The following is a 25,060-nucleotide window of genomic DNA, read 5'->3' on the forward strand; positions in this document are numbered from 1 at the left end:
AGACTCAGGGCTCAATCTCATGACACTGAGATCACGATCCGAACCAAAATCAGGAGTTGGATGTCTAACTGACTATGCCACCTCCCCCCCATTTTAGGCATTTTATTTTTATTTTTGTTCTTATTTTTATTTTCTGTGCCTTCTTTTATTTAATACTCATTACAACCCAGTGAAGTGGGTACTATAATCATTCCCGTTTCACATATGATGAAACAGGGATTAAGAAACCTGCCCAGGATCACAAAGTTGCCCCAATATACTCAGTCTTCCGCTTGCTTCCCAAATCTGTTGAGTCCACTATGTTCAGAATGTTCTTCTCCAGATCTTGACATAGATGGTTTCAATAACGTTCAGATTTGAGTTAGAATGTCATCTTTTCACAGAAGCCTTCCCTACCCACCCTGTTCAAAGTAGCACTGTAGGGATCCCTGGGTGGCACAGCGGTTTGGTGCCTGCCTTTGGCCCAGGGCACGATCCTGGAGACCCGGGATCGAATCCCACGTCAGGCTCCCGGTGCATGGAGCCTGCTTCTCCCTCTGCCTCTGCCTATGTCTCTGCCTCTCTTTCTCTCTCTCTCTCTCTCTCTCTGTGTGTGACTATCATAAATAAATTTAAAAAAATTTTTTTTAAAAAGTAGCACTGTATGTACTATATGTGTAAAGTAGGTGCATAATAAATATTTACTGAGTAAGTGAAGGTGCCCCAAGGATATTCCCAGCCCCCTAGATTTGCTTCCCCCATTCCCATGGGCCAGGATAGCTTGTCTGCCTGGTTCGAGGCCTTTGCCCCAGTGATACCACCTTCTCTGAGCACATACAAGACAGCCCTCACACACTGAGCTGTTCCAGTCCCTTCAACCCTGAAATAGTCCTTCCTTTCCCTCTCAAGCTACCAACTGATGTCTCTTTTTGTACATTCAGTAATGAGTCTGTCTTGTGTCTCTCCTCCGTCATGCTAGATATGCTGGAAGGGGATGAAGGAGAATGCAGCTCTACTCTCAAGGGCCTTTCTCCACTTGCAGGGTGACCAGATGTGTGAACAAGCAAATACAACACAGTGGGGAAAGTGCAAAAGAGAGACACACATGATCACTTGCACAACACATCATCAAAAATGAAGAGATGCAGGGTGTCTGGGTGGCTCAGTCGGTTAAGCCTCTAACTCCTGATTTCACCTCAGGTGATAATCTCAGGGTCATAGGATCGAGCCCTGCATCAGGCTCCGTGATGAGCATGGAGCCTGCTTAAGATTTTCTCTCTCCCTCTCCCTCTGCCCTCCCCTCCCATCCACACTTTCTCTCCCAAAAAAATAAATAGATAAAATAAAGAGATGTATATGTAAGGTTCAAGGGAGCTCAGTAGAGCAAATGCAGGAAAGAGACAATGGGGCTCTGAACAAATCAAAATTAACCATCAACATATTTTAAAACATATGGTGTTGCTGGTTTCAAATTCTGGCTCCATGCACTAGCTATGTGACCTTGGCAAATTATATAACCCCTGAGATCTCATTTCTACCTAGGGAAAATAATACCTAGTCCACAGCAGTGCTGTGAGGATTAAATGAGATAACATTTCCTAATGTATATACTTAATCAATGATACGTTTAAATTACCGTTGATAAAAATTTTAATTTGTTTTTTAAGTAAACTCTACCCCCAATATGGGGCTCAAACTCATGACCCCGAGATCAGGAGTTGCATGCTCCATTGACTGAGCCGGCCAGCCAGCTACCCTAATAAACATTTTAAACACAGAAAGAAAAAAAAAGAAAAAGAAAAAAAAAAGCTTTTAGCACAAAGTTGTTTGTGAAGTGCTGTTTATAATAGGAAAAATTTTGAAACAAGCAAAACCCTCTTGATGGAACATTCTGCAAGCCATTAAATTGTGAGAATGTATTGTAAAATCATAGATACAAATGCACTGGACAAAATGGTGCATATGGTGTTGTCTTGGCTATGTAAATACATCCCCAAAGTCCCTGGGCCTCTCTAGCCTGTGGGTTTAAATGAGGCTATGTTCACCTTGTACTCAAATTTCTCTGCCCCAATGCCCCCACCTGCTCCTGCAAACCTCTGCAAAGACCCTAGGGGCCTCAGGAAGTAGCTAGAACATATTTGCTACTTGTCCCACCACCTCACTATTCAAAATGTAGGTACTTGATAGACATAGCTGCTCTTTTCCAGGCCTTTGCCTTTGCCAACCTCACAAAGGACACCTCCCTATAGGATGACCAACCACCTGGTTTGCCTGGACCTGAGACATTTCCTAGGATGCCAGACTTTTAGTACCCAAACTGGGAAAATCCTTAGCAAATTGAGATAAATTAGCCACTCTACTTCACTGTAGAGGAGATTTCCAAAGTTGCAAAGTCTTTAGGTTCCCAAATAGGATTTATTTTCTCAGCTGGAGTGAGGCTGTATTCCCTCCCAAAATAAAGACTGATGGATTGCACAGAAAACTGGGTGAGCAGAATATTGAGGTTTGAATTCAGGGGACTTTTATCCCTGGTCTCAGGGAAGTAAGACAACTAATCAAAAGGTTACTTGATGGAATGCCTTGGTGGCCCAGTTGGTTAAGTGTTTGCCTTCAACTCAGGTAATGATCCCAGGGTCCTGGGATTAAGTCCTGCATCGCATCACATCAGGCTCTGTGCTCAGAGGGAAGTCTGCTTCTCTCTCTGCCACTCCCCCTGCTTGTGGTGCTCTCTCACTCTCTCTCATAAATAAATAAATAAATAAATAAATAAATAAATAAATAAATCTTCAAAAAAATAAATAAAACCTACAAAACAAAACAAAAGTTTGGTTGAGAAGCAAGTGATCCGACCACAGGTCTGGACAAGAGATGCTGGTCTGAGAACGTGAACTCATGGAGGCAACTGAAGTCATGGTAGTGACTAGGGGATCCAGGAGATCTCTAAGTAGGATAAAGCTTGAAAATAATGTGATTTGAGCCAATAGATGGAGGGACACAAGTCCACAAAAGAAATGAGGGGAGTGGCTAAAGAGATAGGAAGAAAAGTAGGGTTTGAGGTTCGCAGCTTTGGGGCACAGTTTCCTCAGTCACTCCTTGGTTTCCATTTGGCAGTGTCTTACCCCAGAGCCAGGGTTAGTACCGTCAGATCATTCTACACTTCTTTTCCTCTCTTTCAGTTCCTGAAATGTAAGTGATTCTCCAAGTTCTGTGTGAGGTACTCTTTTCTCTCTATGCTCTCTTCAGTGACTTTTTTTTTAGACTTCTTTATTTTAGAGAGAGAGAGTGGGAGCCTACAAGCGAGCTGGGGTAGGGACAGAGGGGGAGAGAGAATCCTGAAGCCGACTTTGAGCTGAGTGTGAAGTCTGATGTGGGGCTCGATCCCAGGACCCTGAGATCATTACCTGAGCCCAAACCGAGAGCCTACTGCTTAACCAACTGTGCCACCCAGATGCCCCCTTTCCATGACACTTTAATTTATCCACATGGCCACCATTTTCATCTCAAAGAAGCTGGTTCTCAAATTATTCCTCTAGTATCAATTTCTCCTGAGCTTCAGTCCACATTTCAAATGATCTCCTGGACATTTTCACTTCATTTCCCCACCCACAAGCCAAATTCAGCCTGCCTAAGATGAAACATGGCAGGATCATAATCACAGACATTAGCATTAGAAGAAACCACAGAGGTGACCTAATCCAACCTGCCAAACCAAGGAGCTATGGCACACACTAGTGCACAGTGAACGAGATCTGGGCAAGTGGAGATAGACAACCTCCCAGCCCTCAGAGTGGCAGGAGCCTCTGGATCTTTTACCTCTGTCCACTATGGCCTCATCTTCTGATGGCCCTAAGGGAGTGGGGTCTGATAGTGAATAAAAGGCCACCATTGGCAGTCAGATGCAGAGCACATCACTGCCTGCATAGAGACGGTGGAGGTGTTTGTATCTCAGGTGCCCAAGGATCCAGAGGAGCAATCAAGTGGAGAGGGAAGTATGAGTGAGTGTGTGTGTGTTGGGGGGCGTGGTGAGGATGTAGGGGGTGGAGGTTCTGGTGCAGGCAGTTCAGAAACTGTCCCTTTGCATACTTTTATATCAGATAATTTTGTCTGTGACTGGTGTGCCACAAATAATGTCCAAGCTGTGAGGTGACCATTCTAAAAATGCCTGTGTGTTCTGCAAATTAGAGCCTCATTGTTATTTTGAAATACTAGCTATGAAAAAGTTTGATTGGATCTAAAATCCACAAGAAATTTTATAAGCACATTTGTCAATGAAAGAAAAGGAAGAGCTTTAAATAAAACTTAAATATAATTTCTACTGTTGTAAATGTTCCAGTGGTTATAAAAGTCCTTTCAATTTTTTTTTATCACCTGCTGCTGCAAACAGTTTCTTGTCAGTTAAAGAGATCACTGTTAAAGAGTCTGGATCAGGAATTGCATGAGCTATTTAAAACACAAGGCTGAGAATATAAAGTTAGGTACTAAGATTCAAGTTGAAGTTTCTCATTTAATAAAATAGGGCTTTGGGGGAAGTGTTGCAAATTCACTATTTAATATCTTCTCTAATGCCATATGTTTTATTTTAATTTTTATTATAATTATCTTTGTGAAGAGAATATATTTTACCACATTCAGTTTACCCCTCAGACTCCCCTCTTTGTTTCTTAAACATGCTAATTTTTTTTTTCAATCTTAGAGTCAGGAGGGTCTTTTTTTTTTTTTTTTTTTTTTTTTTTAGAGAGAGAGACAGAGACGGAGAGACAGAGAGCAAGCATGCATGCACAGGTGAGTGGTGGGAGGAGGGGCAGAGGGAGAGAGAGAATCCTAAGCAAGTTCCACAGTCAGCAAGGATCCCAATGTGGCTGGATCTCATGACCTTGACATCATGACCTGAGCCAACATGAAGAGTTGGACATTTAAGCGAGTGAGCCATCCAGTGCCTCTACCCTTTAGTTTCCAGTAGATGCTATAATTTGAAAGTGTTGGAAAGTACAGACCTAACCCAGCCCCTTCATTTATTTGTAGGGAAACTGGGGTTCCCTCAGGGTTGAGTGAGCTAAAGTCACTGATCACGTCCTTCCTAAACCAGCTCCTATGCCAACTTTCTGAGTCTTGACTGCAGGCCTGTCTGTGATCCATCACTTTCTGAGTCACTCAAGTCCAAGTCAACTCCTGTTGACTTCTCTTTCTGTGTGTCATATCTCAATTTATCTCCTCTCCCAGGTTGAACTCCTCCACATTGTGGAGTGAAACCCAGGTCCTCCCATCCTGGCCTTTCCCTGCGGTGAGACTGCACTCAGGCACATATACCTCAGCCTTGGAGCTGGAAGCTAGCAGTGCTATGGAGCAGTGCCCAGTGCCTAGTGTTGGTGTGTTACCAGGACAAGCCGGGCCGTGTGCCAGGCAGCAACAGCCGTGCTGTCTTCACTGGTTTAGTAGCCTGATTTTGTAGCACTTCCTGGCTGCAGAATCAGAGGCTGGTTCTTGGGCACTCCCAAAGACTCTATGAGCTTAAAGCAGGCAGTGTTGGTTTCTGTTGCTTACAACCAAGAACCCAACTTGATAAATCTGAACCAGGCTAGTTGTAGGCCATAGACTCTCAGGAAAATGGGGTGGGGGTAGTCAGTGACCATATAGGCTTTGGAGGTGGATGGTGGAGAAAATGCATCTAATGTTAAGGTTTGAGATTTAAACACCCCACAGCAACTAGTGGCAAAATAATTAAACAAAATACGTGTCACCTGGAATCAAAGGCAAGTCTTCAGACGAGTGAATGGCTGTAGCCATAGAACATGTAATGGGTGTGAGAAATTTGACTGTGGGGTGTGGTGCTTTCTTCCAACAGTGCTGGATACTTGGCAGCTCTCTTAGATTTACAAGACTACATATATGCAAATATATACCACACTTGTATATATGCTGCTTTAACGCGTTTTCCAAATGACCCGAAAGCTTGCTAACGTTGAGTAACAGCACAGAGCAAGAGAAGGTTCTTTAGCAGGTTCAGGCTATAGTGTAAGGATTTCTGCTAAGTGGTCCTCATGACCCAGCGGATCCCCTGGTGCTCTGTGTACAGCCACATGCTGGGATGCTCTACAGAGTTTGTGGCAAGCCCCCAAAAGAGCATCACTATGTTGTGCTTGTGGTTTTGGAGCAAAGCTTTGCTCTCTTTGGCTAACAACTATTCTCCTTTTCAGAAACTGTTCTTTAATTTCTCCTCAGTCCTGGCAAGATTGACAGCCTGGCCTTGGAGTACCAGGTAACCTCTGTGGCTTATCATAACTGAGTATCTGTCCCACTTGGCCATAAGGTGCCTAGTAATGTGCTGTTCCTCAAGAGGACGTGGAATATATAAAAGCAGGCTTGAGCATTTCTTGGAGAAGACACAATCATGCAGCTCCCAGTATGTTTACTCGAATTTTACTACCATCTTTCCCTCAATTCATGACCATGGCCTTACGGAAATCTCCCATGACCCAGGTGGCTAAGGAGGACATTTGACCTTGGTTTACAAATGGTACTGGCTGGGAGTGGCTGTTATAGTTGCGCTTAAATGCAATGGCCTTAAAACAGGGTGACTGGGTGGCCTAGTAGATTAACCTAGTAGGTTAAGTCATGATCTCAGGGTCCTGGGATGGAGCCCCGCATTGGACTCCCTGCTCTGTAGGCAGCCTGCTCCTACAGCCTGCTCTTCTTCTCCTCCTTCTGCTTTTTCCTTCAGCTTGTGGTTTTCTTCTCCCAAATCTGAAAGAAAGAAAGAAAGAAGAAAGAAAGAAAGAAAGAAAGAAAGAAAGAAAGAAAGAAAGAAAGAAAAGAAGGAAGGAAGGAAGGAGGGAAGAAAATGGTCTTGAAAGGACAATGGCAAGAGGAAATTTTCCAGTGGGTAGAGTTTTGAGTTGTATTCTTATGGTTCTCTTTGCCTTGAGAAAGACTCCATGCCAATTCATGGGCCAAGTTGTCAGGGACTTTATTTGGTGACAAGGTTTGGGAGAGAGGACATAGATGAACCTCTCGGAGCAGATTGAGAAAGTAAGAGTATTTGTATCCTCTATGACTACTTATTAAAATGCCCCCACTGCTAAAGAAGCTTTAAATTACTGAACGAGAAGACTTACTATGTGGATGTAGGTCTGTTTATTGGGATCATAAGCTCAGGATGCGCTTCTCCTTGGAGAGGTTGACATGGCTATTGCTATTGCTGAGTGCCGATTTTTCAAAGAATTATAATGGATTCTTTCTATCATGGCGGGTGCAGTGAGTCGATCTCTTTTGGTATAGGTTAATATTGAGGTTTTTTAAAAATACTTTTTTAATATTGAGTTTGGATATCAGAATCCAAAATAAATTTGTAATTTATTTACAAAAAGATTTGCTTTTCTCACCAGTGATGCTTTTACCATCACCATCCTCTTACATGGATTTAATGAAGACCTTATTTGCCATCACAGTATTTTTTTTTTTAAGATTTTATCTATTCATTTGAAAGAGAGAGAAGATGAGCAGGGGAAGGGGCAGAGGCAGAGGGAGATGCAGACTCCCCACTGAGCAGGGAGCTTTTAACCCCCTGGACTCCTGGATCATGACCTGAGCCGAAGGCAGATGCCCAACCATCTGAGACACCCAAGTGCTCCAGCCACCACAGTATCCTTTTTTTTTTTTTAAAGGTTTTATTTATTTATTCATTAGAGACACACAGAGAGAGGCAGACACACAGGCAGAGGGAGAAGCAGGCTCTATGCAGGGAGCCCGATGTGGGACTTGATCCCAGGACTCCAGGATCAGGCCCTGGGCTGAAGGTGGCACTAAACCACTGAGCCACCCGGGCTGCCCCTGGATTCGAAACTTTTGACTTCTCATTATATCCTCACATGGTGGGAGCACAAAGGGGAAGCAAGTTCTCTCATGATTTTATAGGGGCACTAATCCTATTCCTGAGAGCTTCACCCTCATGACCCCATCTAATCCTAATTACCTCCCAAAAGCTCCATCTCCTAAGATCACATTGGGAGGTAGGGTTTCAGCATATGAATTTTAGGGGTGCCTGGGTGGCTCAGCTGGTTGAACTTCTGCCTTCAGCTCAGGTTATGATCCCAGGGTCCTAGGATCGAGCCCTGTGTTTGGTTCGCTACTCAGCAGGTGCCTGCTTCTCTGTCTGATTCTGCCATTCCCCTCTGCTTGTGGTCTCTGGCTCTACCTTTCCTTTTTTTTTTTTAAAGGTTTTATTTATTTATTCATGAGACACAGAGAGAGAGAGGCAGAGACACAGGCAGAGGGAGAAGCAGGCTCCATGCAGGGAGCCCGATGTGGGACTCGATCCCAGGACTCCAGGATCATGCCCTGGGCCAAAGGCAGGTGCCACACCGCTGAGCCACCAGGGCGTCCCTCTATCTTTCCAACAAATAAAATCTTAAGAAAAAAAACATGAATTTTGCGGGTATGCAAACATTAGGTCCATGACAGCATCTGAATAAGGAACTAACTTTACAGTGAAAGGAGTAGAGGAACTGGCTGTCCAGATTCGCTAGCCCTACTGTGGACCCCAATAACTGAGAGCAGGAATGCTTATATAACAACAGCTACTGAGCCAGCTGGAAGACAACAGTTTGAGAGCTTGTATTTTATTTATACTCGGACCCAGCAATTCTGGAGGCGTCTGTATCTTTCTCATGAGTTTCTTTCCTGTTTAAATGAGCCAGTTAGTTTCTGTTGCTTGCAACTAAAAAACCCCAAGTAATACAAAATTATCACTCTTGGGTGCCCGGCTGGCTCAGTTGGTAAGAGTTTACATACATACAAACAAAAATCTCTCTTTGTGCCATCCATTGTAATTTCTTTTCTTTTTGTTTTTTTGTAAAATGTCTTCCTCCACTACTAGCTTGCAAACTCCAAAGGCTGTCTCTAGTATCTTTGTATTCCCTATGATATATAGAACTCTGTGCTTTTATTTTTTAAAACTTTTTATTTATTTATTAAAGATTTTATTTATTTATTCATGAGAGACACACAGAGAGAGAGAGAGAGAGAGAGAGAGAGGCAGAGACACAGACAGAGGGAGAAGCAGGCTCCATGCTGGGAACTCGACAGGGGACTTGATCCAGGGTCTCCAGCATCAGGCCCTGGGCTGAAGGCAGCGCTAAACCGCTGAGCCACCAGGGCTGCCCAAAAGTTTTTTTAAAAAAGATTTTGTTTTGGGGATCCCTGAGTGGCTCAGCAGTTTAGCGCCTGCCTTGGTTTGGCCTAGGGCGTTATCCTGGAGTCCCAGGATCAAGTCCCACATCCGGCTCCCTGCATGGAGCCTGCTTCTCCCTCTGCCTGTGTCTCTGCTTCTCTCTCTCTCTCTCTCTCTCTCTGTGTCTCTCATGGATAAATAAATAAAATCTAAAAAAAAAAATTAAAAAAATTTTTTGTTTTTAAGCACTCTCTACACCCAACATGGGGCTTGAACTCACAACTCAGAGACCAGGAGTCACAGGCCAGCTAGGCCCCTGGAATGCTGGGCTATAGACAGTGCAGGACACAGGTTGCAAACTTGTAGACTCTGAGCTGTATGGGAACTGCATTTATTTTGGCCAATCTGAAGTTTTGTTTTGTTTTTAAACCGACACGGTCGCTATATAAAAACCAAGAGATTTCACATGAAATGCACATTCCCACCTTCTCTTGAAGGATTTGAAGACACGGTGATTTTACACCCGTATTCCCATGGCTGCCCTTCCTAAGCAAAACACAGGCCCTTCACCTTGACCACTTTATTTACTTTCCTTACTTACATGGTCCTCAAAGGCTTGTAAATTTGCCACTCTTGATGCAATCGAATTACACTGCGTTTACTTGGCAATTAATACTCGTATTTTCATTTTTTTCCGTCTCACTTGTGTTCTATCCTTCGAACTAGATTGTAACGAGCCACTTGGTGGACAGAATCCTGCTGACTGTCTTTTTTCCAAATCGCTTTATTAGTCGTCATACATTCGATGCGTATTAGTAAGTTCATAAAACCTGTGAGTCGAATACCGGATTTGGTCCGGCCGCGCCTGACCTTTCATCATCACGATTGGTTCGTTCCCTGGGCTGGACCGAGACCTGGCGACTTCGCCAGGTAAAGACATGAAAATTATTTACCAATGGGGCGACCGAGAGACAAACAACATTTCTAAGTAGATTTTTTTTTTTTTTTTTAAGGCGGTAGAAAGTTATCCTTTCTACTGCTTATGGGAAATCGGGAAAGTTTTTGCGGAACGGGGTGGAGAGGGGCCCTGGGAAAGGTGAGGAAGCCTGGGATGCAGGTGCGGGTGCGTCCTGGAGGGTGTCTGAGGCTTTCCGGGTGGGGATCTTATCCAAGGAGTCTCAGAGTGACTTTCCCTTGGGGTCTGGCGGCTCAGGGCGTGGTTCCTGGCACAGCTTCCGAGCAGTTGTCATTGGGGTCAGCTTTGGGACTCTGGAGCACCGAGCCCTCGGGGCTTCCCGTGGCCGGGGGCTCGCCTCCGCGGCCGGAGCTGACTTCCCTCCGCGACGTCCTCGGGCTCCCGCAGCATCAGTTTTGCCCCCAGCGGGCGGGAGGGGGCCGGGGAGGGGGCCGGGGAGGGGGCCGGTCCTGCTCTCCTCCCGGAGCCGGGCACGAGGAGCCGCGCGGCAGGGAGGGAGGGAGGGAGGGTCGGCCTCGTCCTGGCTGCAGCGGGGCGGGGGGGGGGCTCTGCGGGGGCAGCTGTTTCCCATCCCCCCACCTGTGTCCCAGGGGCCCTGCCCGAGCCGAGCGCCCCTCTCCCCCGCGCCGCCTCCGTGCGCCGTGCAGCCGAGCCTCGCCGCGGCGCCCGGCGCTCCCCGCCCCCGACCCGGCGCTCCCGCGCTCCCCCTAGCGGCCGCCGCGCGGCCTCGCTCCGTCCCAGGCTCGTCGGCGGCGCAGCTCACGTGACCGCGCTCCGGGCCTGCGGCCGCTGTCGGTTCCCCCAGTCACCGAGCGAGAGGGAAGAAACAAGATGGCGGCTGAAGGCGATCCGGAGTGGGGCCCCAGCAATTCGGATTGAGCCTTCTCCCTCCACCCGCTTCCGCCGGCCGGGCCCCTCCCGCCCGGCCCCGCGGGCCTCCCCACCCGGCCCCGGCGCCCCCCACCGCCACCCCGCCGCCCGCCCCTCCCCCTCCGCTTTCCCTTCTCCCCCCCGCCTCGGCTCCGACATGAGGGGCCGGCGGGGCAGGCCGCCCAAGCAGCCCGCGGCGCCCGCTGCCGAGCGCTGCACCCCGGCCCCGCCGCCGCCGCCGCCGCCGCCGCCGCCGCCTCCGCCCACGTCCGGACCCATCGGGGGGCTCCGCTCGCGGCACCGCGGCAGCAGCCGGGGCAGGTGGGCCGCCGCCCAGGCTGAGGTGGCGCCCAAGACGCGGCTGAGCTCGCCCAGGGGGGGCAGCAGCAGCCGGAGGAAGCCGCCGCCGCCGCCGCCGCCGCCGCCGCCGGCCCCCCCCAGCACCAGCGCCCCGGGCCGGGGGGGGCGAGGAGGCGGGGGCGGCAGGACGGGGGGCGGGGGCGGCGGCGGCCACCTGGCCCGGACCACCCCGGCCCGGAGGGCCGTCAACAAAGTGGTGTACGATGACCACGAGAGCGAGGAGGAGGAGGAGGAGGAGGAGGACATGGTCTCCGAGGAGGAGGAGGAGGAGGAGGAGGAGGACGGCGACGCCGAGGAGACCCAAGATTCCGAGGACGACGAGGAGGATGAGATGGAGGAGGACGACGATGATTCCGATTATCCGGAGGAGATGGAAGACGACGACGACGACGCCAGCTACTGCACGGAAAGCAGCTTCAGGAGCCATAGCACCTACAGCAGCACTCCAGGTACCCACCCAGCCCCGTTGCTGCAGACTCCTTCCCCACCTCCTGCGCCCTCCCCCCTGGCTCGCTCCCTCTCTGGTCTCCCCCCTCCACCCCCACCTCCCCCCCACCCCCGCCCCCCAAACCGAGGGGAAACGCGACGGCACATCAAGTGGCAAAAAACTAGATTTACAAGAGGAAAGAGGCGCATTGTTCAAAATGGAGATTGCATTGTTGCAGTTTGCAGGCCACACACTCGCTCTCTCTTTCTCTCTCCCCCCCCCCCCACGCCCCACAACCCCCTCTTTTTCCTCTTCAAAATTTGTGCCAGTGCAGTGTCTCCACCGGGCAGGATTGAAACTTTGGCACACACATATCCATTGCATTCATTTTTCTCCCCTTGTTTTGGTTTGGTTTTTGGAATGAAAGAAGCCTCTTGTTTTGCAGACCTCTTTGCATTTCTAATGCGGTTTCTTTTAGATTTTTTTTTTTTATTATATATCTGTTCCTTAAGAGGGAATTGAGGATTTTAGACAGATTGTGGCATACAGACACACGCAAAAACATCCTGCTCTTCACACCCCTCGCAGTGTGGTTTTTAAAATTGTGTTAAGGAAATGGATCAGTTGGGTTTGGAGGGGAGCTTTATCTGGTCCCTGCGTGTTTGTTTTTATTCTTGAGGGCTAATGGGCTCGTGCAACAGTTGCTGGTAAATGGCTGATTAAAAAAAAAAAAAAAAGCAAAGTAGGAAACCAAAACAAAACAAATTTGGCAATTCATTGGATTCCAAATCATTTGGGTAAAATACAAAAAAAAAAAAAAAAGTAAGAAACCGCAGCAACATGCGTCTTAACTAATTCGGCCCTTTGGCTTCGCCTGAGAAATACAGTTTCGTGTCACCTGTTGCAGTAGATGTATAGTTGATCGTGCAGACATAATTGCTGAAAGTGAACTTTTGGACCAATTTCTTAGTCACACGGCAGAAATACACAGGGATTTATTACAGAATGACTTTTTTTTTTTTTTTAATTTTTTCTTCATTCTGTTTCTAAGCATAAAAGTCTTCTCTGGATCTGTAATGAATTTCTCCAGGGTGACTTCTCTCCTGTTTTCTCACAGAAAGTTTCTCTAGGCTGGTGCCGCGATGCAATATTTTTCTTTTTTTTTAAAATACACAATTGCTGCTTTGTATTAAAAAGTAGTTGCGGATTACTAAATTGTGGGAAAAAGAGTAACTTGTAGCAATAACCTACAAGATTTTTCCTTTATATTTTTGTTAATCTGGATTAACTAAATTAGATTCCAGTTTTAAGAGCATTTATAAAGTGAAGTTTATGAGGAAATAGGATCTTGAAAAAGTAATTAAGGTGTGTCACTTGTTTTTAATAGAGACTAGGGTAGTAGAAAAGGTTGAATTTAAATGTTTCCATTTTTTATAAATGCTTAACTGTTTATGGAGAAGTGTGTTAAGCCGGCCGAAGTCTCACTTACGTTGTCCTAACAGCAAATGCAAAAAGTAATTTTCTTTTTTGCCTGACAGGATATCTGCCTGCCATTGCCCGGTGGTGGGGAGGAAGGGAGGCTGGCAGGAGAGCGAAGGGAATGAATCAAGTGTCAAGTATTTATGTCTTGTGTGTGGAAGGAACTGCACGCCACTTTTCATTTCTTGCCGACTTTTATAGTGATAGTTTTTACCTTAAGAAATCACACGTGGTTCTTGCTACCCAGAATTGAAAGACCCTTAGAGACTGCATTACACTATCTGAGGATAGTGAAGTTTTGGGGGCTAGACAGAGCGGAGGCAGTTTGGCAGGTCAGTTCAGCTAACTTTAACCTCTTTGAGTGAATAAATAATACTGTGCATATGCTGAGTTAAATTACAATTTGTGTTTAGGTTTTTTACAACACGCTTGTATATTTACGTACTTTCATGACGTTTTGTTATTAGTGGTACTTGTAGACTACTTTGTGTATACTTGAATTTAAGGATTATATATCCTTGTGTTAATCTTACATCCCCTGCACTTCCTAGTACAGTGTCTTGCACCTAGCAGCTGCTCATCAAAGATTGGTCAGATAGATGATTGTTAGGTGAGAGCTTGTAATAGATGAAGTTTTGATAATTCCCCAGTGAGTGCCATAGCTCCTAAATATTTTGGATTTGGGAAACTAAAAATTGATCCTAATTAGATTTTGCTGGTTTGACAAGTGAGTGTTTTCAGTAGCAGAGTTAGTGTGTTTTGAGCTGTTCTTTCATATGACTTGCCAGGCATTTTCCCCTCTTTATTGGATGTGGTGTTAACTTGTTGGGTGTTTTATTTTATGAAACACATTATTCCTCAAGATCATGGTAAAAGGGATCATGCATTTTTGTGTTCTAAACTTTGAGAATATGTCCACTTGCTAGGATGAGTAACAACAATGCATGACAGTGAGCTGTTGAGGCCAAGTACCAGTTTCATTGGTTTTATTGTCTGTACTTACAGATAATAAAGGCTGGGGAGATGGCTATCAGGTAAATGTGTATATGTCTGTATGTTTGGGAAGAAAAACCGTTCTGGGACTGATAACCCGGGAGCACAGAAAGAAATGTGATTGGTAGATTTGAATCCTGTACTGTCAGGGCTAAAAAAGGATTTTACTTTATTGGCAATTTAGAACAATTCGATTAATTTTTGTAGACTAGAACATTGGTTTAAGTACTGATATATTAAATTCCTACCATAAGAAATTATTCGAAAAAAGAAATTATTCGTTAGTCTGTTCATCTCTTGAGTGGTTCGTAGGTAATAGGACTTCGTGATGCAGAGATGTTGCTTAATATCATGAGCTTACTTCTCTAAAATCATAGATTTTTTAAAAGTTTATTTATTTTAAAGATTTTGTTTATTTATTCATGAGAGACACGCAGAGAGAAGCAGGCTCTGTGCAGGGATTCGATCCTGGGGCTCCAGGATCATGCCCTGAACTGAAAAGGCAGATGCTCAACTGCTGAGCCACCTAAAGTTTATGTTTTTAGTAATCTTTATATGCATCATGGGGCTCAAACTCATAACCCTGGGATCACGAGTCACATGCTCCTACTGAGCCAGCTGGGTACCCCTAAAATCATAGATTTTAAAAAGTATTTTCATTGGAGATTAAATGTTTTCCTTTTATGGAGAAAAAATTTAAATGGGTTCATAAGGTAGTCACAGGACAATAGAAATGACAGTTAATACAAAATTGAAATCATCTAGTTTTGCTTCAGCTAGTGGCATTTGGCTGAAAAAGGCTTTTATTTATTTTTATTGTTTAACTTAGAGTTACTTCAGCATATAGGTCATATGACATATTTTTTAGGTTTTACTTATTTGAGAGAGTGGGTGTGGGCATGAGTAGGGGGAGGGTCAGAGGCAGAGGGAGACAATCTCAAGCAGATTCCACACTAAGTGTGGATGGAGCCTGACACAGGACTGGATCTCAAGACCCTGAGATCATGACCTGAGCTAAAACCAAGGGTCCACACTTAACTGATTAAGCCACCCAGAGGCCCTGTTTTTATGATACATGTTGTCAATACATTGTGAAAGATCACATAGAAAATCTGTTTCGAATAAGCATTTGGTGTTGTGACAGCACATTGAAATCAAGCACTCACTTGCTAAATTAAAAAAAATTAAATCATATTTCAAACTGAATAGTTTTTGCATTTAACTTGTGTGGGACTTCTGAGGTATTATACTTAGCTGAATTTTTTTTAACTTAGCTGAAATTTTGAAATTTGGAACCTCCGATGACTTCAGAAAGCTAAAGTCCTGATGTTTTCCGGGGAGAGTTAGTGATTTATGTCCTGTAAGGATTCTGACAGAGGAGAACAGTGGCATAGATGCCATGAATGAACTCTCGATTTATCTGAAGCAGAATTTTTTTCTAAAGATTTTATTCATTTATTCATGAGAGACCGAGAAAGAGAGGCAGAGGGAGAAGTAGGCTTCCTTCGGGAAGTCTGATGTGGGACTTGATCTCAGGACCCTGGGCTCACAAGCTGAGCCAAAGGTGGACGCTCAACCACCGAGCCACCCAGGCACCCCTGAATTTGTTACTGATTTGGTAGTATTTATTCCCTCCAATGTCAACCAAATGTCTTTTTGGTATTTGTGTGATGTCTGATTGCTCCAAGTGAAGGACAAAGTGCAGTAGAGTTAGAGATGGGTAATGGGGGAGTAGAGGGGGAGTTGGTGTGGGTATATCCTTCTTTGATGGCCATGTGCAAGGTGAGGATGGATAGATCAAGGGGAGCAGTATGAACTGAGGCACTGATATTTATTTATTATAAAAAATATTTTGAAAAAAAATATTTTGTTTATTCATGAGAGAGACACAGAGAGAGACAGAGACATAGGCAGAGGGAGGAGCAGGCTCCCTGTGAGGAGCCCAATGCATTCGTTCATTCAGCATATATTCATTGCATACTTCCTGGAGCTGGACATAGGAGCTAGTAAGATAACTATTGCCTCTGACCTTACAGAGCTAATTGTCCCTCGAAGCCCTGGACATGTACATGGGCAATTATAAAATACAGCAAAACTATATTATGGGAGGAATAGGACTCTACAGGTGTTCAGAGGAGATCAAGATGATTAAATTCCTTAAAATATTAAAAATAAATTGATTTTGATTTAAAAAAAAAAAAAAAGAGGATCACTACCTGAGCCAAAGGCAGACACTCAACCACTGAGCCACCCAGGTGCCCCTGATTTTTTTTTTAAGTTATATCTACACTTAGTGTGGAGTTTTAAAGTGTGGGCAATCTTAAGTTTCCTGGCTTAGCAAGAGCCTGAATATGGGACTAAGAAATAAGCTATAAAAGTCTGTAGTTGGGCAGTATCTAGAGAATCAGGCTATTACTTTCCGCTTCTCATCTGTAGGGTAAATATTGGGCTCAATCAGTGATCCTCCTTTTTCACTCCTGGGACACCCAAGGGATATGCTGTATTCCCATCGGCAGCATGCTGGAGAATGGAACAAAACCAAATCAAATCATGGAGATGCTGTTAAGCCACCAGTGCAGCCAGCTTGCCATTTCCCCCAAATTGAGAGGATGACTGGAGGAGGTGTTTTCTGAAGCCCTCCCTCCCCCATCTATTTCAAACCTATATCATTTGTGAGTATTGGTGATCAATCAGAAGATCCAGAAATAAGTGGAATATGATTTCAGTGTGATGTTAACAAGTTTAGCATAGCTTCTGTACTGCATTATGGATTGGAAGAAGATGAGATAGCTAGTGGGCACCTGGATGGGTTTTGAAGCACTGAATGCAAGATCAACTTCCGCAGGTATTTCAGGTACCTGAGACCTTGACAACATCAGAAGTGTAGATAGAGAGATGAATGCTTAGGTATATGTATCTGAAGAGGTTAAACATGAGAATTGGAAGAAAGAAAATGAGGGCCCTGAAGAGTTATTAAAATGTTGGGGAACATGGGGCACCTGGGTGGGCTCAGTTGGTTAAGTAGCTCAGGTTATGATCCCAGGGTCCTGGGATTGAGGCTTCCTGCTCAGTGGGCAGTCTGTTTCTCCCTCTCCCCTGCTGGTGCTCTTTCTCACAATCTCTCTCTGTCTAAAGTAAGTAAATAAAATATTTATTTATTTATTTTTAAAGATTTATTTATTTATTCATGTGAGAGAGAGAGAGGCAGAGACATAGGCAGAGGGAGAAGCAGGCTCCATACAGGGAGCCTGATACGGGACTCGATCCTGGATCCCAGGATCATGCCCTGAGCTGAAGGGAGATGCTCAACCACTAAGCCACCCAGGTGCCCCAATAAATAAAATCTTAAAAAAAAAAAAAGTTGTGCCTCATGATCTGTGAGGGGTAAAGAGATAAATTTGAGGTATGCCTGAGGTATGCAGTAATGAATAGTCTTGTGTACAGTTCATGTTCATCTCCTCTGGCATATATTTGGAGCTATATTGAAATGTGTATGCACAGCACCACTGAGGAAGTTGAAGCTAAGAACTCTGATCTTTTCTGTTAGATTCTCCTTTCCTGTGTTCTTTGACTGCAGGAGGTGTGTAGGGAATGAGAAGGTGGTGGTTGTGGTGGGGGACTGATAATTTGGGTGACACGGACAGGAGCCAATCCTAGTAGATGCTGTCTTTGCATTGAATAGATTCCTCCCGGGGATCCCTGGGTGGCGTAGCGGTTTTAGCGCCTGCCTTTGGCCCAGGGCGCGATCCTGGAGACCCAGGATCGAATCCCACGTCGGGTTCCCGGTGCATGGAGCCTGCTTCTCCCTCTGCCTGTGTCTCTGCCTCTCTCTCTCTCTCACTGTGTGCCTATCATAAATAAATACAAATTTGAATAGATTCCTCCCTTCTTGCTCCTTAGGATTTCCACTTCCCAGGAGTCATCTTCCCAGAAGTATTTCCAGAGTACTGTTGCTTTCCTTGTTTTTTTTATTTTTTCTCTCGTTGAATCCTTGCTTATAGTTGCTATAGCCTAACTTTCATAATTGAGCACTAGTTTAGTACTGACCCTCATTCTAATTTTTTCATGCTTTCAGTTCTTTAAAATGAGAAGCCTCAGGAGGCAGGAGATCTTTTTTAAAACAAACTTATTAAACTTGTAAAATGCACTTTAAGATTTTATTTTATTTTAAAGATTTTATTTATTTGAAAGAGAGAGAGTGCTCACATAGAAGCAGGGGGAGCAGCAGAGGGAGGGGGAAAAACAGGCTGTCCACAGAGCAGGAAACCCAACTCAGTGCTCGATCCAGGATGCTAGAGTCATGAACCGGGCCAAAGGCAGACACTTAACCAGCTGAGCTACCCAGGCATCCCTAAGATTTTATTTTTTTAAGTAATCTCTGTACCCAGCGTGGAACTTGAACTCACAACCTTGAGATCAAAAGTTGCACACTCCACCGACTGAGCCAGCCAGGCATCCCTGCAAAGTGCACTTTAATAGTTGGGAAATAAAATGGGATGCCTGGGTAGCTCAGTTTGTTAAGGGTCTTGCTCTTGATTTCAGCTCAGGTCTTGATCTCAGGATCGTGAGTTCAAGCCCTGTACTTTAAAAAAAAAAAAAGATGGAAAGTCAGATCATACAAAAGAATGAAAATGCATATAACTAAATGCAATTACATTTTGTTTATTGATATATATCAAATTATTTCATGTTTTTCTAGATACTAAGTTATATTACTCAAATATTGTACCTTGACTGCTGAATAATTTTTAAAAGTAGTAACAGTAATAGCTAACATTTTTAGACATCAGAATTGCTGAGTAGCATTTGGGTGGCTGAGTCAGTAAAGTGTCTGACTCTTTTTTTTTTTTTTAATTTTTTATTTATTCATGATAGACATAGAGAGAGAGAGAGAGGCAGAGACACAAGCAGAGGGGGAGAACCAGGCTCCATGCAGGGAGCCCGATGCGGGACTTGATCCCGGGACTCCAGGATCACGCCCCCTGCCAAAGGCAGGCGCTAAACCTCTGAGCCACCCAGGGATCCCCAGTGTCTTAACTCTTGATTTCAGCTCAGATAAATTTTTTTAAAATTTATTTATTTTATTTTTTAAAAAGATTTGTTTATTCATGAGAGACAGAGAGAGAGAGAGAGAGAGGGAGAAGCAGGCTCTTTGCAGGAGCCAGATGTGGGACTCAATCTTGGATCCTGGGATCATGACCAGAGCAAAGCAGCCGCTCAGCCCAACCACTGAGTCACAGAGGCATCCCTCAGCTCAGGTCTTGATTTTAGGTTTGTGAGTTCAGGGTCTGAGTTGAGTTGCACATTGGGCATGGAGCTATTAAAAAACAAAACAAAACAAAAAAACCAAAGCTAAATAGTTAAATAATTCTCCAGCAGTATTTAATAATTCCATTTTATATTTTTATAAATTCCTTTTTTCTTTTAAAGATTTTATTTATTTATTCATGAGAGAAAGAGAGAGAGGGACAGAGACACAGGCTGAGGGAGAAGCAGGCTCCATGCAGGAAGCCTGACGTGGGACTGGATCCCAGATCTCCAGGATCAGGCCCTGGACCGAAGGGGGCGCTAAACCGCTGAGCCACCCGGGCTGCCCTAATAATTCCATCTTAAAAATAGCTTTATTGAGGGGTCCCTGAGTGGCTCAGTCAGTTAAGCAATCTCACTTTGGCTTGGGTCATGATCTCAGGGTCCTGGGATTGAGCCCCATATCAGGCTCCCTGCTCAGTGGAGAGTCTGCTTCTCCCTTCCCTCTGCCTCTCCCTTACCTGTGCACATTCACTTGCTCTCTTTCTCAAATAAATAAATTTAAAAAAGGCTTTATTGAGATACACATACTATAAATAAAATTCACCCCTTTCTAAAGTGTATAATTCAGTGGTTTTTATTTTTTTAAAGATTTTATTTATTCATGAGAGGCAGAGAGAGAGAGAGAGAGAAAGAAAAGAGAGAGGCAGAGACACAGGCAGAGGGAGAAGTGGGCTCCATGCAGGGAGCCGGATGTGGGACTTGATCCTGGGTCTCCAGGATCAGGCCCCAGACTGAAGGCGGCGCTAAACCTCTGGGCCACTGGGACTGCCCAGTTCAGTGGTTTTTAATAAATTCACAGAATTGTGCAACCATCACCACTCCTGAATTTCAGACCATTTTTAAATCACCGCTCCCCGTCCAGGAACTCATACTTACAGCAATCACTTATTGTTCTCTCCTTCCCCCTTTGCCATTCCTTGGCAACCACTGCTTTCATTCATTATCTATTGGTTTGCCTCTTCTGGATATTTCATATAAATGGAGTCATACAATATGTGGCTTCTTTCATTTATCATGTTTTTTTTTTTTTTTAAGATTTTATTTATTTATTCATAGAGACAGAGAGAGAGAGAGGCAGAGACAGGCAGAGGGAGAAGCAGGCACCACGCGAGGAGCCTGATGTGGGACTCAATCGCAGGTCTCCAGGATCAGGCCCTGGGCTGAAGGTGGTGCTAAACCACTGCACCACCAGGGCTGCCCTTTTTTTTTTTTTTTTTTTTAAAGATTTTATTTATTTAAGCATAATGTTTTCAAGGCTCATGCATGTTGTAGCATATATTAGTACTCTATTTGAATAATATTCCACTATATGGATATACTGCATTTTGCTTACACATTCATCAGTTGATGGACATTTGAACTGTTTTTACTGTTCGGCTATTGGGAATATTGCTCTTGTCAACATTTGTGTATAGGTTTTTGGCTGGCAATGTTTTCATTTCTCACAGGTATATTCTAGGAGTGGACTTGCTGGATCAATACAAGTACAGTTTTATTTTATTATTATTATTTTTAAAGTTATTTAAATGACCTTTACACCCAATATGGGGCTTGAACTCAACACTGAGATTAAGAGTCACATGTCTTCTGACTGAGCCAGCCAGGCACCCTGCAAATACAGGTTTCCCCCCAATACAGTTTTTAAAAATAATTTTATTTAGAATTTGGTTACAATAGTTTTTTCTTTTAAAAGATTTTATTTATTTATTTGAGAGGAGAGTGCACATGAGGAAGGGCAGAGGGAGAGGGAGAAGCGGATTCCTCTGCTGAGCAGGGATCCAGACACTTGATTCCAGGACTCCGGGATCATGACCTGAGCCATAGGTAGATGCCTAACCAACTGAGCCACCCCAGGAGCCTCATGTTACAATAGTTGTTTTTTTTATTTTAATATTTTATTTATTTATTCATGAGAGAGAGAGAGAGAGAGAGAGAGAGGCAGAGACATAGGCAGAGGGAGAAGCAGGCTCCATGCAGGGAGCCCAATATGGAACTCTATCCTGGAACTCCAGGATCATGCCCTGGGCCGAAGGTGGTGCTAAACCGCTGAGCCACCGGGTTGCCCACAATAGTTTTCAAAAACAGTTCTTGGGGCACCTGGGAAATCAACAGTATGACTTCACTTATACTAGTCCTTCTCTGACAAATCCTTCTGGAATAAATTCTCCAAACTGACCTAAGGCAATCCAGAAGTCAGAGATAATTTGGAAGATTTACAAACCAGCTTTCATTCATTCTAAGAGAACTGTTTTGTTTTTTAAGATTTTATTTATTTATTTGAGAGAGACAGATAGCAACAGAGATACCATGAGCAGGGAGGAGAGGGGACTACTGGCAGGCATTGGAGGCATCTGCATATGTTAAGCCCACCACAAAATTTTAGGCTATCATGATATATGAAAATCTGAGGAGTCTAGATAAATCTTTTGTGTGTGTCAAGGATCTAGAGGGGTGGGCAGCCCCGGTGGCACAGCAGTTTAGCACCGCCTGCAGCCCAGGGTGTGATCCTGGATACCTTGGATTGAGTCCCACATCAGGCTCTCTGCATGGTGCCTGCTTCTCCTTCTGCCTGTGTCTCTGGCTCTTTCCCTCTCTCTCTCTCTCTCTCTCTCTCTCTCTGACTCTATGAATAAATAAATAAAATCTTAAAAAAAATAAAGTGCATATAGTATAAAAAAAAGGATCTAGAGGGGTAGCATACAGCATAGATTTTTTTTTAATTTTTATTTTATTTTATTTATTTATGATAGGCACACAGTGAGAGAGAGAGAGAGGCAGAGACATAGGCAGAGGGAGAAGCAGGCTCCATGCACCGGGAGCCCGACGTGGGATTCGATCCCGGGTCTCCAGGATCGTGCCCTGGGCCAAAGGCAGGCGCCAAACCGCTGCGCCACCCAGGGATCCCTTTTTTTTTTTTTTTTTTTTTTTTTTAATGGGGCAGCCCGCGTGGCTCAGCGGTTTAGCGCCGCCTTTGGCTCAGGGCGTGATCCTGGAGACCCGGGATCAAGTCCCAAATCGGGCTCCCTGCATGGAGCCTGCTTCTCCCTCTGCCTGTGTCTCTGCATCTCTCTCTGTGTCTCATGAATAAATAAATAAAATCTTTTAAAAAAATTAAAGAAAATAAAGATATCTGTTTAAAAAAATTTTTTTTTAAAGATTTTATTTATTCATGAGAGACACAGAGAGGGAGAGAGGCAGAGACACAGGCAGAGAGAGAAGCAGGCTCCATGCAGGGAGCCCAATGTGGGACTTGATCCTGGGACTCCAGGATCATGCCCTGGGAGGAAGGCAAGTGCTCAATTGCTGAGCCACCCAGGCGTCCCCAGCATGGAAATTTAAAGTTGAGAATCTGGATTGGACTTCACGAGTTTAAATCTGGCCTCTGTGATGGTGGGCTCTTTGCTTAATTTTCAGTGTCTCACTTTCCTCATTTGTAAAATGGAGATATCATAGTACTGAATTCAGGGTGTTATGAGGGTTAAATGGTTAATATTGCGAAATGCCAAAACAGTGCTTGCATGTGGTAAAGATTCAACAGGTATTAGCTATTATTATCTTTTGGTTTGTTCCTGATCTGAAGATGGAGAGTCTTTGAAGATATAGGGACCTCACTTCCAGTATAGTGAGAAGATGTCATCTAGGGGCACCTGGGTGGCTCAGTCTGTTAAGCATTCTACTCTTAATCTCAGCTCAGGTCTTAATCTCAGAGTCATGAGTTCAAGCCACAAAAAAGGCCTTTAAAAAAAAAGTAAAAGGAGGTCATCTGACTCAGAAAGTATAAACATATTTTGAGAACCACATGTAAGAAAAAAAAATGCATTACAACAGAGCTTTATTTTCCCCCTTTAAAAAGAAATATTGAGGGATCGCTGGGTGGCGCAGAGGTTTGGCGCCTGCCTTTGGCCCAGGGCGCGATCCTGGAGACCCGGGATCGAGTCCCACGTCGGGCTCCCGGTGCATGGAGCCTGCTTCTCCCTCTGCCTGTCTCTTTGCCTCTCTCTCTCTCTCTGTGTGACTATCACAAAAAAAATAAATAAATAAATAAAAAGAAATATTGGGATCCCTGGGTGGCGCAGCGGTTTGGCGCCTGCCTTTGGCCCAGGGCGTGATCCTGGAGACCCGGGATCGAATCCCATATCGGGCTACCAGTGCATGGAGCCTGCTTCTCCCTCTGCCTGTGTCTCTGCCTCTCTCTCTTTCTCTCTGTGTGACTATCATAAATAAAAAAAAAAAAAAAAAAAAAAAAAATCCTGTAAAAAAAATAAAAAGAAATACTAATTTACCCATTTAAAAAGTTTGATTTACCTACTATCTGACTTACTCCAGAATTACGGTAAATAATGTATTTACTTCAGTTATTCACTGTCATCAGAGTAGAAAAAAGCACTCTTGATGCTTCTAAGTCTTGGTAGTTAGTTTGTGTTGCCTTTCTCTGCCTGTTCCTTCAACACCAGTTTTCCAGGTTTTCAAATCTGCCCTCTCACTGTCTCCTTCCTTCTCCAGAGAGCTTATCTGTTTTCAAGTTTTTAAAAATTGCAATGAAAAATTATAAAAATAGCACAGATTTACTCTTTTGGGAAAATACATATAATACAAAGATGAAAATGAAAATCTGTAATCTCATCAACCAAAGATAAATCCTGGGAATGTTTTTATACCATTTCCTGTAGTGTTTTTACCTATATATTTTTAAAAAGGTACAACTAGGGATGCCTGAGTGGCTCATTTGGTTGAGCGTCTGGCTCTTGGTTTTGGCTCAGGATCCTGAGATTGAGCCCCATGTCCAGCTCTGTGCTCATCGGGGAGTCTGGGGGTTTTCTCTATCCTCCTCCCCACTTAAATGTGTATGCACGTGTATAAGCTCTTTCTCTCTCTCTCAAATATTTTTTTAAAGATACAACTTAGGTTATATTAAACAAACAGTGTTTTTACTTGATATTTAGGAAGATTTTCGTGTATCATTGTTTTTATCGAAGTGTAGTATATGAACATAGATGATATAAATTAAACAAAAGCAATTCCCTACTGTACCTTGTTCTACCCAAGACCTCTCCAGAGGCAGTAGCTTTCAATTCTTGTAGCTCTTTTTCCCCCCACTTGGTATTTACCACAGTATTATGATTATATTTGGTTTATCAGTTTTAGACATTTCTCTTTTGATTTGTTAATGGTAGATGAAGAAGTTAGCCCTATTATAATTACTTTTACTTTTTCCTTATCCTTTCATTATAGTTATAGCATGATTCTTGGATAAATGTAGAGGGATTGGTTTCCCTACCAAGGGCTATGTAAATATTGACAATGGAACCAAATAACATGCTGTGATAATGATTATAATAACTAACACTTTTCCTGGAGTTATTGCCTTAGTTTTTCACTTCCTTAATGTTCTGCATATTGAGCCCAGTGCACTATCAAGTCTGTAAAATATCTTATCACTTAACTATTTTCCAAACTCTCACGTGTAACAATTCCATTTTTTTTCCTTGTTGGTCTCCCT

General features: G+C 44.1%; 1 protein-coding gene across 14 annotated transcripts in view; it reads left to right on the forward strand.

Annotated features, from left to right (window-relative positions):
- Window positions 1-11,133: 11,133 nt before the first annotated feature.
- BPTF (bromodomain PHD finger transcription factor) overlaps window positions 11,134-25,060 on the forward strand; it is a 152,867-nt gene continuing 138,940 nt past the window's right edge. For all 14 annotated transcript variants that reach the window (XM_077853740.1, XM_077853739.1, XM_077853743.1 and 11 more), the window contains exon 1: window positions 11,134-11,800. In XM_077853740.1, the coding sequence (XP_077709866.1) occupies window positions 11,149-11,800 (652 nt within the window). In that variant the 5' untranslated portion in view covers window positions 11,134-11,148. The remainder of the gene's footprint in view (window positions 11,801-25,060) is intronic.

This window comes from Canis aureus, chromosome 16 (assembly GCF_053574225.1).
Source record: "Canis aureus isolate CA01 chromosome 16, VMU_Caureus_v.1.0, whole genome shotgun sequence".
NCBI classification, from domain to species: Eukaryota; Metazoa; Chordata; class Mammalia; order Carnivora; family Canidae; genus Canis; species Canis aureus.